Genomic DNA, 18,851 nt, shown 5'->3' on the forward strand with positions numbered 1-18,851 from the left:
CCAACTGATGGTCATTATATATAAAAGCTGACATTCTCTGTACGTTCCCATGAATAGTGGGGTGTTTTATTCTTATGTCCCCACGCTGGTGATAGCTGTGGCTGGAGGCATTTTGTTTTTGGGTTGTCCGTCCATCCCGTTGTCATAAACGTAATATCTCAAGAACACCTAGAGGGAATTTCGTCAAATTTGGCAAAAATGTCCACTCACAAATGTCCTGGTTAGAATTTGATGAGCAAAGATCAAGGTCACTGAGACCTTGCATTTGTCTTATTCTCAGTGAATGCTGTATTTCAAGAGCATTTTGAGTGATTTCTTTAGATCTGGCACAAACATCCACTTTAAGTCAAGGATAAACTGATTTGATTTTTTTGGTCAAAGGTCAGGGTCACTGTGACCGAGTCTGTCTCATTCTCATGAACTTGAGGTCACTGTGACCTCACAAAAATTGTTTTGGCCATAACTCAAGAATTCATATGCCAATTATGTCAAAATTTCCCACAAATGCCTGATAGGTTAAAATGGTAAAGAGATAACATTTTTTATCTTAAAGGTTTAAGGTCAACTTCACTGTGACACCATAATATGCAGCAATCACATTTTTCTGGCCATTACTTAAAATTGTTTCTCCGGCACAAAAAGGGAGATATTTGGTTGGAACTGGAGACACTAATCCTGGGTGCGCACCTTGAAACACTGCTGATTGTATAAATCTTCTGTACTGCCGCGGGGGACGATGTGTGTGAAGCATCCAAATTTTCACGGATATTGATGTCAACTATTGACAACTTGACTGGTTCACAGAGACATACACCTGTTAGGCAGTAGTTCTAGTTTTGGTTCATGACTTGGGAACAAGTGATCACTTTGTGTACTGAACTCAGTCGAGTGGCATTTAATGCTGGCATGTGACTTTTTGTGTTATAAAAAGTATTATATTGTTTTGATTTTGCATCACATGTACACTGTCACTTGGATGATTTTTTACAAAGTAGTTTGTAGTAGTCTGTAGTAACACTAAATACATCACTGTAACATATTACAGAGAATCCATCTAACATATCTGGTACAGTTAGAAAAGGTTCAGAGTTTTATAATATTATTAACAGTATTCTTTATGTTAATCGCTTTCTACCACAGATCAAGTCATCCAAACCAACAATAGAATTTGTTATCAACAGAACTGATAATCCGGTCAAAATGGTTTAAGTAAACCTGTTGCACTAGTAAATGATGAGACTGTCATTTCTTATAATATACAGTATAAATTAACAAATATGCAAAACAGGAATAGTAAAAAAATAATGTCATTTGTTCTACACATCCTTCCTTTTATCCAATCTGCCTGCACAACAGCAATCATCTCCAAGTGGCACACAACTGTTGACAGACATTATTACTACTGTATGTTACTGGATATATGGGATGATCTAGTGTTTATGTTCTGAGGGGAGGAATAACATTTCCAGCAGGCAATAGATACAGTTGAACTACAGTACCAAAGCAAAGTCATGCCAAGTGCAGTAACACAGTGCAAGTGTATTCACATAAACCAGGAGCAGGATAATTTTATTGCTCTGGTCTTACTTATCCTAAAAACTGTTAACTGCTGCAGGTCCCACTGAATCCTGAATCAATACAAGGTCATGCTTTAAACAAAAAGGGAATTCCATCTTTTGGTATTAAAATGACTACTAAATATTCGGCCGGGAATAACTGTACACATATATGTACATGTAACTGCTGGATTAAGTGTTGATTATGAGGGAAAACCTAAACACAAACTAGTTTTAAATCATGAACTCATGAGCTAATATCCTGGAAAAATAATAATTAATATCAGTGATTTGGCATTTAATTATTTCATTAGAAGAAAAATCCATTTTTCATTCATAGTACACTAATAATATTCACAGTCAGATGTTTAGACACGAGTTTTAAGTGTTTGATTAAAAAAATGCCAAGTTTAAAATGTGACTCACTAAGACTGATGATAAATACAGTAAACACGATGTGAAACCTGTTTTATCCATACTATCAAGTTACTGAAGGTTCATACATTCATCAACAGATAATAAAACCAGTTCAGACAGCAGCTCGTCCCTGAAGACCTCTGTGGTCAGAGAGCTGAGCTGTGTTGTGCCACACTATATGGATGTCTTCCTAACTCTCTCTCTCCTGCTCTTCTCTCCTAAAATATTCACATCATTTAGATTTCAAAAACAGTGAGATAAGTTATTTATCAGCATTGAAATCCTGAGTTAGTTTGCAAACAAAGGACGTTCACAGTAAAATTAACTATGAAAGTCGAGATACCACAGGTGTACATCCCCACATTAGCTCCATTCATCCAAAAAATCCCAGAATAGCTTCCTTACACTGTGGATGGGCTTTTCTAAAGTAGGTGTAAGTAGATCTAAGCAGTGCAACAGCCTGAAAGTCGACCAACCATTGAAAAAAGGACATGAGTAATCCTCCAGGGGACAACGTGATGAAAAGGCTGAATCCTAGTGTGGTACAGTATAAACACAGTGACTGTTCTTTAAGTGGGACTCTGTGTCCTTCCATGCTAATCTGTGCTACCGTTTCTGTCAGAGGGGAAGTTTGCAGAGGTGTTCTGATCCTCCCTCGCAGTGGCCTTGGTTTTTCTGTGAGTGTGCATGAAAAAAACAAAACAAATGACGGGATGTTTCATGAAGTTGTCAGGCCTTTAGATACATTCTGTCCATATCAGCTTTACCGGTAAGTGAGAAAGCAGACAAGAGCAGGTCACTTTCAGACAGAAATGTTACAGAACAGCTGACGCAGGGAGAGGACAATCCTAAAATTAGTCAGAGTACCACCTTACAAATAATTGTAAAATGCACCAAATTTTGTTTTTGTAATTCTCCCTATTGTTTGAGCTTAATGAAACCATGGGGTGCACAGTATAACATGAATTATACAAAGCTGCAACATATCTGATTGCATAACATACTCACAAGAGTATTAGTGGAAATCATTTACTGTCATGTTTGCTCACAGAACTTTTACCTTGAACTGATATAAAAGGTATTTAAGTTGGCAGAAGATTAATGTTAATACATAAAAGTATGCAGTTATTTCTCTACAACTTTTAGAAACATAAGGCTGCCATTTGTGTAGGCAGAGTTTGTTATGCTTGTTATACAGGAGCAGCTTTACTACAAAATCACTGTGTGTAGACTATTAAAGAGGCTATAGGATGTAAAGCCAGCAGGAGTCTTAAGAGAGCGTAGGAGAGAGGGCAACTTTGTTACGCTTAGCACAAGTTCTACTAACAGAGAAGTTTAAAGACTTGATTGATGAAGAAGAAAAATCCAAATAAATAAAACCACCTGATTTTATGGTTTTCTTGCCCTGTAAGTAAACAGACTCAACATATATGAATTGGGTATATAAGATAAAGATTGTATTACTATCATTATTGTTGATACACCACAGTATTCTATTGTTTTTTACACACACACACACACACACACACACACACACACACACACACACACACACACACACACACACACACACACACACACACACACACACACACACACACACACACACACACACACCAAACCGACTTGCTGTGTCAGCGAGGGGCACACTCAAGGTCACCCCGAAATCTGATCTGCATCCCCCACACATTCCACAGGCTGTTCCTCCAACTAGACACATAACGCACAAACATGCAATGCACACACACACTCTGTGGCTGGACTATTAATTACTTGTTTTTAGTTTTAATTCCAATTTTGCCTTTCAGCGATGATAAAAACAAGGTAATAGAGATAAAACAACGATCGTGGTGCATCCTCTTTCAAAACGACGGTCTCATTTTGTCTGGCCGCTCTGCCATCCAGCGCACCGCTTTCCTTTACAGCAGGATGCTGTCACCCCTCCAGACTCACGCAGCCAGACTGTAACATGCACTTGAAGCAATTAAAAATAACATATGAGAGAATGACTCCAGCTGGAGAACTTTCAGTCACAATTTGTTGCCGTCCGTCAGTGGCCATGTGTCTACCGGCACTTCCACACCAGTTTCAGCTTTTCCAAATGTATCTGAATTAGTGATGACAGTTCATGTGATTGTGCAGTCATCATGACCATGTTTGTTATCTCTTTTCATTTCTGGCTGAACACTATCAGCGTGGTCTGAAAAACGTCCTCCTTTTTCACTTCCCGCCAAGTTTTCTGTGGTGACAGAGGTAGCATGACTGTTCCTGTGTGTTTGATGATACTAATGACACATGGGAACTAAACTGACATTGAAATTTCCATGCCAGATCTAGATATCTAGCCAACAGCTACCACTCTATCATTTTGTATATTGTTTATATTGCATTTTATAATATAGTTTTTCCCTTTTTTGATGTTTTAAAGTTGTGGCTGTCTGTTACTAAATGTTTTCCTGAAGTTAGTCAGGATGCAACAAAAAATGAACTTTGACCGTCATGAACTGACTTATTATTGAAGACATATTTAACATATTGTTGTTCAATAATCTACAGATTTTTTTCAAGGTTATATGCACAGCACATTTTTCTGCTGCACAAGCATGTGTCAGACAGTATCGCACACTACTGAATAATGCAGAAATAAGGTACAACATCAAACTGCACTTCACTTAAAGAATATAGACAGGAGAAATAAGAAAGGTAACCTGTACGTAAGAATGATTTATGTCTGGAATACGGCCACCCACATTGTACAAATCCATCCTACACACAACCAACAAGCTAAGCATCATGGGATCTTGATGCAAAAACAAAAAGTAACCAAACAAAAACCCTTCATTGAATTCATATCTTAGCTGTATTAGCTGATTAAGCTTATTAATGACTGTGGCTTTTCAGTGAAACACAGCTCACAGACTGACTTTATTTTTAGACACTGATCCTCTACTTAATTTCCATACGGAGAGTTGGCAGCATTATTAGGAGGATATAGCACTGGCAAGACATTAGTGTCTTCTTATATTTTTTTTACTTGCACTTGAATATTTACTAGTTCAAGAGTTCAAGAATGATAATGGAGGTCATTTTCAGGCTGGAAATGAGTATGAAGCCAAAAAAAAAAAAAAAACGAAGAAAATATAGAATGGAGAAAATCAAATATCCCAATAATCTTTTTTTACCGAATATCTTGATATCAATATTGTGACAATATTGTAGGATTTACTACTGGTGCTTTCATAAAATATTGAGTTATTTGACAAATTATCATCAGTATAGTTGATATAATGACTAGGTGGGCAATGTGAACAATAGAAAAGCTTTGACAGTCGGTTTCTTTCAGAAAAATTGCATCACTTTATAGTAATGCTGCATTTAAAACCAAAAAAGACAACAGTTATGTCATATTACGATATCCAACATCCAAGGCGATATCTAGTCTCATATCACAATACTGACATAATATCGATATATTGCCCAGCTTTAGTACAATGTACCAAAAACATGCATTACATTTGGTGAATGTTTCAAAGACAGAGGATATTTGAGGATGTTTTAAAATAGAGTCAAGAATGAGTAAGGAGTTGGGCATTTTGGAGAATGAGCTGTGTTATACGGTTGAGTATTGTTTGGGTTTTTTTTCTGATACCATTGCTAAAATGATACTTTTTAAACTGTACTCTACTTTTTTTAAAGAAATCACAAAAAGAAGAGTCTACAATGTTAATTGTTAAGGCAAATTTAAATTTGAAAATTGAACATGATATTAACGCTTAAAAGTTTGAACTTAAAAATATAAATATGGATAAATACAAAACACTATAAAGAGATTCACAAAATAACTAAACCTAACCAAACTAAAATAATTAAACACTAGATAACAGTCACACTATTAAGAACAGCAAAATACAATTTAAGTTTGGATCAATGATTTGATGTAAAAGTTTTAATTGAAAATGTAGGCAAATTTGTTCCTCTGATTTGCACTCCCTGTGTGTTTGCTGTTGTGCACTATGGAGGCATTTATCTGAAATTGGGTCCCATGAAAACAATAATTAATTTGACACAGACGGATAAGGGCAGAATTTCCTCTAATCACCAAATCTCATTCCTGACAGTACTCTGGAATTGAAAAGTTTGTGATATGACCCGTACATTAAACTAAAGTTGTAATCTAGACGGACACTGGCGATCAATAAATGTACTGCTATAAAACTGGGTTTGGTTTTTCCATCGAGAGATAACTGAGAAAATCAATGTAAAACAGAATTACTGCCATTACAAGTTTGAGAAATCTTGATGCGGGAATTTCATGTCCCGGAAAATGAAAAAAAAAAGAAGAAATCTCTGCACAAAGTGTTCCAATTTCAACCCTTGTTTCACAAGAGCCGAGTTCATGGAGCTACAGCCATTTAATCTGTGAGCTGAGACCTTCACACTGAGTGTTCATCACAAGCGGAGAGGAGGACATGAGCGAAAAAAGGGAGATAAGTTACTCCAGGTGGCTATTATAAATCACCTCCTCAAAGGAGACATCTTCCCCAGTGTCTCCAGAGTGCACTCTGACCCCGAGGGGGGTTGCAACCAACCTGCAAAGAGGTCATACATCCTCCTCCACCCAACACCGCACCCTCATCCCTCTTAACCCCCTACAGCCTTCAAAGAACTCTGCCACAGAAGGCACACACACACGCACACACACATGTGCACACATCACACACACACGCACACACACAAGGGGCACATTCCAAACTCTCTCCTCCGTCTCTGCTGGTACACTCACATCAGGTCATCTGTTTCCACCAAGCAGCTTCCAGCAACCTGTTCTGTGTTTACCGGCCGTGACCAGACTGCCTTTGCGGAGGAATGAGACGGTCACTTTGAGGCTCCCACCACCCGCAGCAGTAATGCCACAACAAATTTATGGAGGGGAGACCTGTCTACCGTTGACCCTGCTTCACATTGTACCCTAACTCAACCTTCAGAAAAACTACAGCTCAACTGTCAGACTCACAATGTTTGCTCGGAGAAAACTTTACACAAGGGTGCGATTACAGCACAGAGCTGCTATATCCACAACAAAATACTCAGCAGACGCATAGACACATTGACTTTTGCTATATTCCAATAAATGCCAGAAAACAGAAAGAGACAGACACGTGTGTTGTAAAGGCAACAAACTAAAGTGCACTGAGATTTATTAACATGCTGATGTATAGGGCTGAAAAATCTGGATAATATAACATATTAGATTTAGTTTATTGGACTAATATAGCAATTGCAATACAGCAATTGCAATATGATTCACAGTAATGGAGGTTACAGTTATTTTTGCATTATTATGCCATTTTCATGGAATAATACATTAACCCGTTGGAACCTGAGCGAAGAGACTACTGGACTGTTTCTTTCAAAAACATGGGAAAAAGGGAAAAAGGCTATGATCAACTTGAGAAGAAATGACACAAAAACTAGCATGAAGGTTTTTGTGCTTGAAATCAGCACAAAAAAAGTGTATTGCTTTAAAAAATGTGTCTAAAAACAACAATAATTCTGCAACATCATCTCTGGCTTTAAACAAAATCTAGATATACTTACTTATTTCCTTTTTATTCATGTTTTTGAAAGATTTCAAACCACTTTACTCGCACGGCTTTAAATACCTGTGAAAGGCACCTGGGCACAGCACCAGAAAAGTGATGTGGATCCAGGTGTAAAAGGGTTAAAACAATCATGGTGAATTTTTTTTGCAAGGATTTGAACCAAATTAAGACTTCTGTAGTGTACAATTAGTTTTGGGCCAGGACATCTCTGCAGCATCACAATACTTAATTTAAAACGGCATTTTAATTCATATTTTTCCTTTACTGAATATTGAGCCTCCTTCGATTTTGCAGTGATCTACATTGTAATTCTAGTTAACTGTTCAGCCCTACTTATAAATCACCAAAAATCCTGCATATGAATGGTCTTGCATTTGAAAGGGTAGAAAAAACAACAAATGTGATCTAGGAATATACTTCGCTAACCACATTATGAGGAACTTACATACAAGTTCATTTCTTTAAAAACATGCATTTCTCTGAGAAATAAGTGTCTATAGTTATATATAGTTATATATAGTCTATAGTTATTTATAGTATAGTTATATAAAATTTTCTGAGGTCCCAGAGAATCTCTATGTAATTGTGTGAATACTTTCCTTTCACTTTTACTTCCAAATAACAATGCAGTAATTTAACCTACCAATAAAAATGAACATTTAGTTAAATAAAAACAATGTTTTCTTACACAGCTGCCATAGAGAGTACATGCAGAGCTGGATAATGCTCACAAATGCACACACAGACTGACAGAAAGAACAGGTGTAGATGCTGGCATGTAATGACACCAAGGCTTTGTATTAACCACAGTGTGGTGTGCGCGTGTGGCACTCATCCCAACACACTATCTCAGTCCTATCTTCTTATTTATTACTGTCTGGTTCAAGATATGTTTTTAATACTGTCTGTCCACAAGGCTCATCAGTTCATCTCACTGCTCATCTATCCATCCATGTGGTCTGGACTTACTGGAAAAAGCCACAAGCCACTGACTAATGCTGGGCTCCATTACAGACATATTAAGAGAATGCAGCCATAGCACCACCACAATATGTCATTTTACCCAACAATATTACCTCTGCCAAAAAAGCATTTTTTTTTCTCAAGGCTGTTCAAGGTCTTTATAACTAACAGCAACGAGAAAGGACTTTTATTTTGTGTTGATTTTTGCGACTCCTATGGACAATAGTGGTAGGTTTTCTCAGAATGAAGACTGCATTTCCCATGAGTACCAATGCCTGTTGTAAAGACCTAAATTCAGCAAAAATTAGCTGGGGAAGCCAGTTAAGACAGAAATTATTTTTAATATATATTTTTTTAAACACAGCTGGATACATAACAATTAAGTTGTGTATCTATTTGTTGCATTGTAAGATTAATGTTAATAAATGTAATATGAAGATGGTGCTTCTATGATCCTTTCCATTTGCACTAGGAAATCCTAATTTGCAATTTCTCTGCTAGAGATTTCAACTGTGACGCCCCCTGAAGTTGGATTTCTGGAAAGTTAAAGGAACCTGACTGACCATGACCTCAAAATCCAATATGGCTGCTCTGTGCATCAACAGTAGTGAAAGCTGAAGCATTAAACAATTTACAATTTCACACACAGTCCTGTCCAACCCCTATCTGTGGACAAGTTGCTACAGTGTTTTTATGGGACATTTATAGCATAGCGCACTGTTATCAACTGGTATTGCTAACATTTTGGTTTTCCAACTTGTTGTGCTGGAGTGTGATCAACGTCATTATGTGATGTCATTTAGGGCTCATACCTCCAAACTCAGAGCTCAATTGAAAGCAGCATCAGTACCATTGATAATGTTGTGTCTTTATACATGAAGCTCAGAAACAGGGCCAACATCCTAAGTTCTGTCATAAGCCAGTTGTGTTAAAGTAATATCCAGTGTGACCTCCGTCATTTGCAGTGTGTGCTCAGGTGCAAGCTAACAGCTGAAGGCATAAAGGTTCCTATTCATTTTTCATTCTTTCGTTTCAACTTCACTCACTCAATTAGCTAACAATTATCTGCCATTGTTTCACAAGCCATCTCAATGTGAAGCCTCAGCATTGAAACAGAGGGAATAACAGACTCCAGCAGAGCAAGTTAGTCATATTACATACCTGTCTAGGAGGAAGAGGGCCAAGTCAGGATCAGTTTTGAATCCTTTCAAATCCTGCAGTTCTCTCCATCTGCTAAATGATTGATCAAGGTCAACTCCTGTTTTTGCCTGTGCTCTTTCAACGTTTTTCTTCTGTCAATTCTTTTTTTCTCTTTGCTGATTCTACCCCAGTATCGGCCATAACCACGCAATACAACGTCAAAAATAAAATTCTCTAAAGAAACGTATCCTCCTTCTGTCTTTTTAACTGCCTACATTCTACTCACATCAAAATTTTACCAGAGAAAATGTAAATGTAGACTCCTCTGGTCTATTTTTGCAGGATATCAGACCCACAGAGAGGCATTAAGAATTTAGAAATTGCCAATCTCCTCACTGATGGTCTTGTTGCTTATGCAGGTCATATAAAGTTATCATTAAAAAAAATTGAGACTGTTTGATAACCAGTTAAATGCTCCATGTAGCTGCAAATGTTCAACACTGCACTGTTAACAACAACAGTATTATTCTATACTCATGAATTTGGAAAGATCATCATTCAAAAGCTGCTACTTTTAAAATCTGCACTCTAGTACTCCCTGAACTCACAAAAAGTAGCCCTACGCATCCAAATCTCACCAGGCAGATATACTCATGTGATGCACATGAATAACTATTGCACAAACACACACACACACACACACACATGCACACACATGCACACACGCGCACACACACACAGTATATTGCTCCCATGCCTGACCGCTGGAGCAGCACATCTGCCTGGGGATCAAATTCTGTGTGGGGGAACCGTATCCACATCCTGACAGGAAGCAGCACACAGAAGGCTGGAGAGGCCTGGTCCTGCCGAGGACCAACTGCTGCTGTTTTGTACTTCTGGACCACTGCGCTACATTACACTCTGACCTTATTCCACAACAGTCCACACAGATGTCTTCCCAAAGTGTAGCGATTGCTACAAAACACTTTCTGTTTCAAACGATTCAGCAAATGTTTTATACATAGAGTTAAAAGCATCATCAACACATAAACTGATTCTGTGAGGACCCAATAAAACAATTTCTCCATTACGTTCTTTCTATTTTAGGCACAAATATAATGACCCTTAATGAACGTCACAATCGTCCTGTTTTCTCCTATCCTAAATTCAAACTGGAAGATTTTCTAATTTGCAACAAACCTACTTTAAACTCCTTCACACTAGTGCAACTCAAGCAGAGCTACAGATGACAAATGGTTGTTGATAAACACAAAACTAATATACCCCCTCTACAGAGATACACTCCTACAGAGACACACTGACATTTCCAGATATTCAAACATCGCTGTGAATGAAAACACACACTGTACTTGGAAAACAGCTCCTCAGAGAGCCCTGTTGATTGTAAATGTCTGTCCAGAAGACCAGAGGATGGTTTTAGTGATATCAAGTAAACTTTTTGTGGTCTTCTGTGTTTTCCCATCATGGGCTGAAATTGAAAAAAAGTTCATAAACAGCTGGTCATTAAATTGTCCATTTTGGTGGCTGTTTGGTAGGTGACATCTCACCTTCTCAGAGAGTACAGTGAGAGTTTGGACGTTCTGGGAGTTGTTGCATTTGCAGGAATGACCCAGACATGTTGACTTTTCATGGTCACTGAGCAGCTTTTTGCTATAAACACTGGACAAAAGCAAAACCAAAATGTGGATTGGGAAAATGAGCAAAACCAAAACACATTTTTAAAAATGTAACCATCATAAAAGTATATTATCAAACATACAACCAAAATCTTTTTATTTTAACTGCACTAAAAAATGAGAGCCAAGGCTCATCTACTCTCTGTGAACCTCACCAGCCTATAGAAACAGGTGGCAAATTGACCGTGCTGCTTAGATTTATGGGCAACCTCCCACATGTTTTACTCATTTGGGAGACCTTTAAAAAGATCTGATCACTGCAGAAACCCAAAAAGCAACTGGCGGCTCAAGTATGTGAAAGAAAGTGGACAAAAGGAGTTAAAATTATGGAGCCTGCCACTGCAGAAAGAGCTTATAATATAGATCTTTCCGGAAATGGCTCATAGCTTCTGTCTGCACTGACAGGAACAAGCAGAAACTGTCAGTTTAAAGTCAGACTATTGGGAAAATAAGAGTCAGTGTCTGAATTTCACTCCATCTTCAAACAACCTTTCTGTATTTGTAGTGCTCAAACTTGCTAGACTAATACTGGATGAGAAGTTAAACACGTAGCTCAGTCTGCACAGATAACAATGAGGCAAATTCTGTGAAGAAACATTCATCAGCAGCTGAGGTATTTTGTGACCAACTGCGAAAGTTACAGCTAGCTCTGAAGTACCCAGTCAGGCTGGGATTTTACAGCTAGTCTTTATTTGTGGCACAGTTTCTCCAAAGTATCTCTCTGTGCCAGGATTAAAATTATAATCCAATTAATTGTATTAATATAGTTACCTGCTTTTTGATCCTGCTGTTCAATTTTCTTTTTAGGTTTTCTGGTTAACTAAGATTTTTTTAAAAAAAAAAACATATCAATGATAGGTCTGTTGATGTACTTTTACAGCTTGAGTACTATGGACACATACATAGACAACACAGAAATGAACACCATGAGTATATTGTAACTTAAGTATACCAAGAAGAGGCCTTGGCAGCATAAATTAAAGAAAACTAAACCATGATTTATTATTTAAGGGTAATCTAGTTGCAGCAAAGACTCATATGGTGAAATTTAACAGACCATCTCTTTAAAGCAATATTTATAAACACTGTGCTTTGTGTGTGTGTGTGTGTGTGTGTGTGTGTGTGTGTGTGTGTGTGCGCACCGACAGTGGCTTTACAGCCTTACTTGCAACTGTGTTTAATATGTGTTTAATAAAGTGAGTCTCTGCAAAGATTAAGCTTTTCAATATTAAAAAAACATAATTAAAAGTAAAGCTACATCTAACAATCTAATTATTGAATTATCAATCAATGTCAAATCAATCAATCACTCTTTTTAATTGATTAATTGATTAGTCTGTAAAATGTCATAAAAATCCTGAAAAAAAAAGTCCATTGTAATTTTCTAAAGGCCAGGGTGATTTCTTTAAATGACTTGTTTTGTTCAACCAACAATTCAATACCCAAAGATAGTTTGCCATATGAGACAAAGAAATGACTTCTGTTAATAGTAAGTTGCAGACAAATTTTCTGTTGATCAACTATTTTTTTTCAGTTATCAATAATTTATCTGTGTTTATCTTAAATAGTTAATGTTAGCATTTTAATATGCGTACATTAAAGGGGGAGATAAAAATCCCAAACTTCACTCATACTAACACTCACGATGTCTCTCTCCATTCTGTGATGACAAACCGAACAAATGCACAAGTGTCATCTTCTTGACGCTGGGAGCCTGCCGACCCTCCCCGCCTGTCACAACCTTACGGGGCACTGTGACACTGTTGGCATTCATCGTAAAAGACAACTGGCTGTCCATCTTCAAACAATTCAAAACATGACCAGGGAGGAGGAGGAGGAGGAGGAGGAGGAGGAGGAGGAGGAGTGTTGGGGAGGGAGAGGACAGGGCAGATAAATGCACACCCGCTCTCATGGTAGCCCCCTGTGGAGATCATGATAGCTTTTGCTCATCGTAAATACCGCGGGTAAAAAAATAGACGGATAACCTCACAGCAAGCACGATCAACCTGTGACCCAACAATATTCGCAATTAAATGTGTGAAAAAAACATGCATTTAACGCCACAGAGCACATATACAGATACGAAAATTCAAATGCAAAAACTTTGCTTCTTGCAGCTTTACATCACAGTTTAGCCAGAAAGTGACAAAATAAAAACAAACACGTGAAGGCCTCAACCTTGCAGGAGAATAGTAGTAGCATCAAAACACACAACTGGTGTCCAGTACAGTACTCACCATCAGACCCGCGACTCAGTGATGCCAGTCCGGTCACCAGGAGAACCGCCTGCCAGGCCCATTTCTGAGGCCGCCACACAACCACCATCACTCCAGCACCAACCCCAGGAGCCCAGCTTCTTCAAATCCCTAAGCCACAGCGAACCCGCCCGTGCACAGAGGTGGGGGTGTGTGTTTTATATCCTTCCGTGAAAGGCCGCCAGTCCGCTCTCTGCACAAGTGTCTCTCTGTGAATGACTGCCACTCTGCACTCTGAGGAAACTTCCCCGCAGCCGCCCCGCAGCCTCCAGCACTACTCCACACTGACAGCCTGGGAGAGACAGACAGAGAGAGAAGAGGGGGAGAAAAGAGAGGGGGGAGGAGGGTGTTACTTAGTTTCTCTCTCACTGTGCTATTTGTCCAGCCCTTTCTGTGACCGGTGCACTTCACAGGGAACAGCTGAGTATATGAACCCATGTACAGCCTCTCTCTCTCTCTCTTTCGCACACAAACACATTACACATCACTCATACACAGAGAGAAGAAATAAAAGGGCCGCGGATGTGAGTCGAGGCTGAACGAGGTGTGAAAGGCAGCAGTGAAAGCATTATGAGCTATTGCTACAGGCATACAAACACACAGCATGCCAAGAGGGACATAGAAACTACAGTAAGACTTGAGGTGTACAAACCTATAGAGGACATGTACATATACTTTGGTAAAACCCTCTGGTATCAAATCCTGCGAGGCAGAGCAAGTAGTAGCTGAGAAGTATTTAATACACCAAAACAAGAGGAGCAAAACTTGTATTTGTGGCTGGTGTGAATAGGTCAATGTGGGTTATCCAGGCTGGCTACGCAACCTGAGCTTTTATGTTCCTTTCAATGCTAAAAAATGTTTAAAATGAATTACGAGAACGGGTTGTTGCACTGGATTTCCAAGATTCTGTCAAATGTTTCCAGTTAGCATCACCTGTTTCTGCAGGATTACACTGTCAATTTCAGTTGTAATATACAACACATACACACACAAAATGGCAAACAGACTTGCGTAGTGCCTTTCTAATCATTCAACCACTAAAAGCGCTTTCACACTACTTGTCACATTCAACCATTCACACTCGTTCATCAGGGTTCCTATGGCTTAAGGCAGGTAAGATTTAATACTTTTTAAGCCTTTTTAAATGTGTATCCAAACGAAATTTAACATCATTTTACATAAAACAAAGTTGAAGAATGAAATAAAACATTGATTTCCATTGTCCCAAACTTAAAAATCTGTTTGCATTAAATACACTGGGCCATGTAGGCAACGCTTTGTGCTGATGTCAGCTATGCTGCAAAATCTTGCTCAAATAGCCAATTTTTATCCAATTTGCCCTTTTTGATGTTGTTTAAAGTACAGTGAATGTTTGCTGGCAGACAGTGTAAGATGAATGTTTTTGGTTTCCCTATCCTAACATGATATTAATGTGAGAAGCATTGGGTATAGTGATTATAAAAAAAAGGTATTACTAATTATACATTTTAATACAAATTAAGGCCTTTTAAGTCCTTTCAAGGATTAGCAGGAACCCTTTTCATAGGCTATAATTCAAGGTACCACCTGCAGCTCAGTTTTAAACATTCAAATGCACACACTCATAGCACAGCCAGCAAGACAGAGCAATTTGGGGGTAAGTTTCTTGTCTAAAAGACACTAAGACATGCAGACTGGAGGCGAAATATAGGAGAAAAAGAAAACTGAGTCGAGTTTAACAGTACAATCCTACATTACAAGTCTGCATCCTTGGATTCTCCAAAAAGATGAAATTAGGATTCTCCAACATCCACCCTTCTTCAAAAGGACAAAAAAGACTTCAAAATTAAAAATCTTTAAATTGCACCCTTAATCTGTCTGATAGTCCAAACATAAAACACAACAAATCAAAAAAAAAAAAAAAGGATACAATCCACAATGACACAAAAAGCAACCAACCTCCTGACAACCCCGTCTTCACGTACGTAATGTTTATGAAACTAGAGCTGCAGACACAGGTGTCGTGTGAATGGTGCAGACCGGACATTAATCTGTAACCAAGAGTCTGGTATTAAGGTTCAGACATAGGCTGAAGCGCGCTCAGTTCCTCATGTGAGTCTGTGTGTGAAAGGGGTGAAAACACAAACACTTGTACTGGGATCAGGCCATCACACGTCAGGTGATTAGAGGTGATTAGAGCTCACACCTCCAGGCACCGCCACAACTTTGCAACTTCACCCTAATCCAACACACACATGCAAACATGCAATACCGCAGAAAAAAACAGTAATAACAATAGGGACGCATTCCACTGGTGAAAGATTTATGTGGGTTACAAGTTAAGAGGATTAAGTTAGCTATTAGACAGATTACATCAAGTCTACTAAAGCACCTACACAAATCATAAACATCTTAGAGATAGCTGAATTTCCACACATGTAGGATTCTTGTGCGTTAGAGAAACGATTTCCTGAAGAAAGAGGTGTTTATCCATTCCAAATGGTTAATGCAAAGCAAAAGAAGTCCCAGTGGTGTTAAAGTAATGATGGAGGAGGGTGAAACAACAACAACACCCAAATGGGCTTCTCCACCCCACACCTGTCCCCTCTTAAACTCTAACTGGGTGGGAAGACCAGCTCCCAGAAGCCACTTCTCCCCTCCAGTGCTCCACTGGCCCTATAGCTGTCACTCCTGATTTGTGCAGCGCTGAGTATTACATGTGATAAGTCAGCCTATTCTGGAGCACGAGTGCATGGGGAGCGATGTGAATGGGTCAGTGCACCTCACACACCCTTCTGCGCTCCATCAAACGCCCAGCGTGGAGCCTCCCTGTATTCTCAGACAGCCCACTCAGCCCACAGGGACGGGGGGTCCAGGGGAGTGAGCGGCTCTGTAGGTGGGGGTCACTCCACTGCATAAAGGGGTTGAAAGTGGGGCAGAATGGCTGGAAGACTTGCTTTCAGTGGAATTAACTCTTCACTTCCCTTAGTTTTTCTTCCCCTCCCTTTCCTTAGAGTTTTAACTGCAGAGCCCATTTGTCATCACGCACATAGTTACAGGATGATTAATACTGCCGGAGAAGTCGGTCTGTCAGCACCTCAATCACTCTGTGAAACCACAATGTTTGTTGCAACTGGAAGGAGAAATGCAAGTGCCAGAAAATCATTCAAAAGCTGCAATAAAGGGCCACTTCACTGATTTTACAAATTAAGATTCAGTTTGCTCATCATGGGGAGTAATGACGTTTAATGTCTTTTGTGGCTCTACAATTTCAAGGTTCATGTAACTTATCAGTCAAGGGGAGAAAGATGTTTCTGAGTTGTATAATGGATACTGAACATGCGGATTCAGCACAAGGTACTGACACTGACTGGCCTACTCAAAAACGTGGAGGAGCTCGTAATATAATAATAATAATAATTATTATTATTATTATTATTATTATATCATATATAGGAAGATTAACAAACTTTTTCAGTATATTTGTGTCCAGTAAGCAACATCTATTAGACATAATGGAGAGATCCACAGACCTACAGATCCATGGTTTCAGCTCTAAAACTTTCCTCATCAATCTGAAAAACTCCAGCTCAGTGCTGCCAACCACATTTTTTTTCTGCTATTAGTAACACGACAAAACTCTCTGTTCACTGTGCCTTTTTTGACAATACTTTACTATGGCAGATGCTCAAACTCAAAACTCAGTGCTTCCAACAGTACCTCAGAGACTCAAATACTTGTAAAAATACATAAAATAAATAAATTATAATATCCTCTGAGGAGCCGTGTGCATGCCACACAGTTCCCTTCTGCACTGCAAACACTACACAGATCAAAGAGAGCATAATGCCTCTTCTCTTTGAACAAAATTTGGGTAATATATTTTTTTAACACATGAACACAGCCAGAAGTTATTGTGCACAATGTAAATCAAGTACATCTTCATTTATTATGTGACTCATATCAAAATAAGCTTTCTGCTGGCACTGTGTTTTCATTCATGGTGTTCCAGCTTTGACCAGAAGCCCACCCCTTAGCCTGTACTTTTAATACAGTGGGCATTAAGTGGATTTGGAAGAGACTAGGAGGGAGGTGCGGGTTGTAGTTTAGCTGTGCGATTATTTTCAATTTGTTTTGCAGACTCTGTATCCCCCACATTCTGCCCTCCAGCAGTCAAAGATCAATTAATGCAGCCTGGTTGTTTGTAATAAGCTGTCTCCATTTCATAAGGCAAACATTTTCTTATGAAATAGAGACCTTACAATAATACTAGCAGTAGTGTTACAATGCACCATGAAAATGAGCTACGTTTTTTATTTCAGAAAAGGACTTTAAAGGAGCAAACACACCTTTCATCACGCGGCAAGAGGAATGGGATGGATGACTGTGAAAAATCACCACTAACCTGTGAAACAAAAAGCCATGGCAGAACACAGATGATGAAATTACTCCAGGCAGAGACAGAATGCGAATCATGAGCGATGTTCCAGCCGGGGCCAAACTGACCCCCAGCTCTGTGAAATTAGGAGGATTTTCAGCGGCTCAGTGCTAAAACTGCTGTCATAGAACCCTGGAAAGCAGTTTATTACCGTAGCAACACAGCTGTCTACCCCAGATGGTCCAATCGAGGCACAAGAGCGGAGAGAGCGTGACACCGACTTCATCATTTTTTCATATTTTGTACTATGAAGCAGAACTACTGCTGCAGATTCAATTCGATTACTGTCATTATCGATTTGTCAGATCAAAGAACTAATTAATGGATTAATCATCTAGTCTTACAAATTTAGTTTTAACTCCCAAAAGCCTATGGCAACATCTTCAGATTGATTGTTTTTATTCCATCAACAGCCCAAAATTTCAATAATTTTCAAGTTACAGTGATGGTGGAAAACAGCAAATCCTTATGTAAGAAGCACAACTTAAACTTTTTTAAAATTGTTCAAATATTTCAGTGATATAGCAATTGTTTATTTACCGTTTCAGCGTTGTGTCAGACAATATAGACCAAATCACAAACTTTAGGGTAGAAAACCCTGACGTTAGGTACATAAAATGAAGCAGCACTGAGGAAACTTAAGTGGACATGATATATTTAGAGGGTTTTGCATATATATATGTTAGATATTGTCAAATTCCCACACTTTCAGCCCTCTCAGGAAAAGAAAGACCCTGATGAATATTCAAAATTCACACAATAGTAGGGCCAAATCACTCTGCTGAGATTGACGCTTTGAAGTC

General features: G+C 38.7%; 1 protein-coding gene across 3 annotated transcripts in view; it reads right to left on the bottom strand.

The window, feature by feature from the left end:
* Positions 1 to 18,851, bottom strand: part of bmpr1bb (bone morphogenetic protein receptor type 1Bb) — a 69,348-nt gene that overhangs the window by 8,544 nt on the left and 41,953 nt on the right. For all 3 annotated transcript variants that reach the window (XM_088070688.1, XM_088070687.1, XM_088070689.1), the window contains one exon: positions 13,614 to 13,923. In XM_088070688.1, the coding sequence (XP_087926814.1) occupies positions 13,614 to 13,701 (88 nt within the window). In that variant the 5' untranslated portion in view covers positions 13,702 to 13,923. The remainder of the gene's footprint in view (positions 1 to 13,613; positions 13,924 to 18,851) is intronic.

This window comes from Plectropomus leopardus, chromosome 20 (assembly GCF_026936395.1).
Source record: "Plectropomus leopardus strain MGB_pleo_1.0 chromosome 20, ASM2693639v1, whole genome shotgun sequence".
Taxonomy (NCBI): Eukaryota; Metazoa; Chordata; class Actinopteri; order Perciformes; family Serranidae; genus Plectropomus; species Plectropomus leopardus.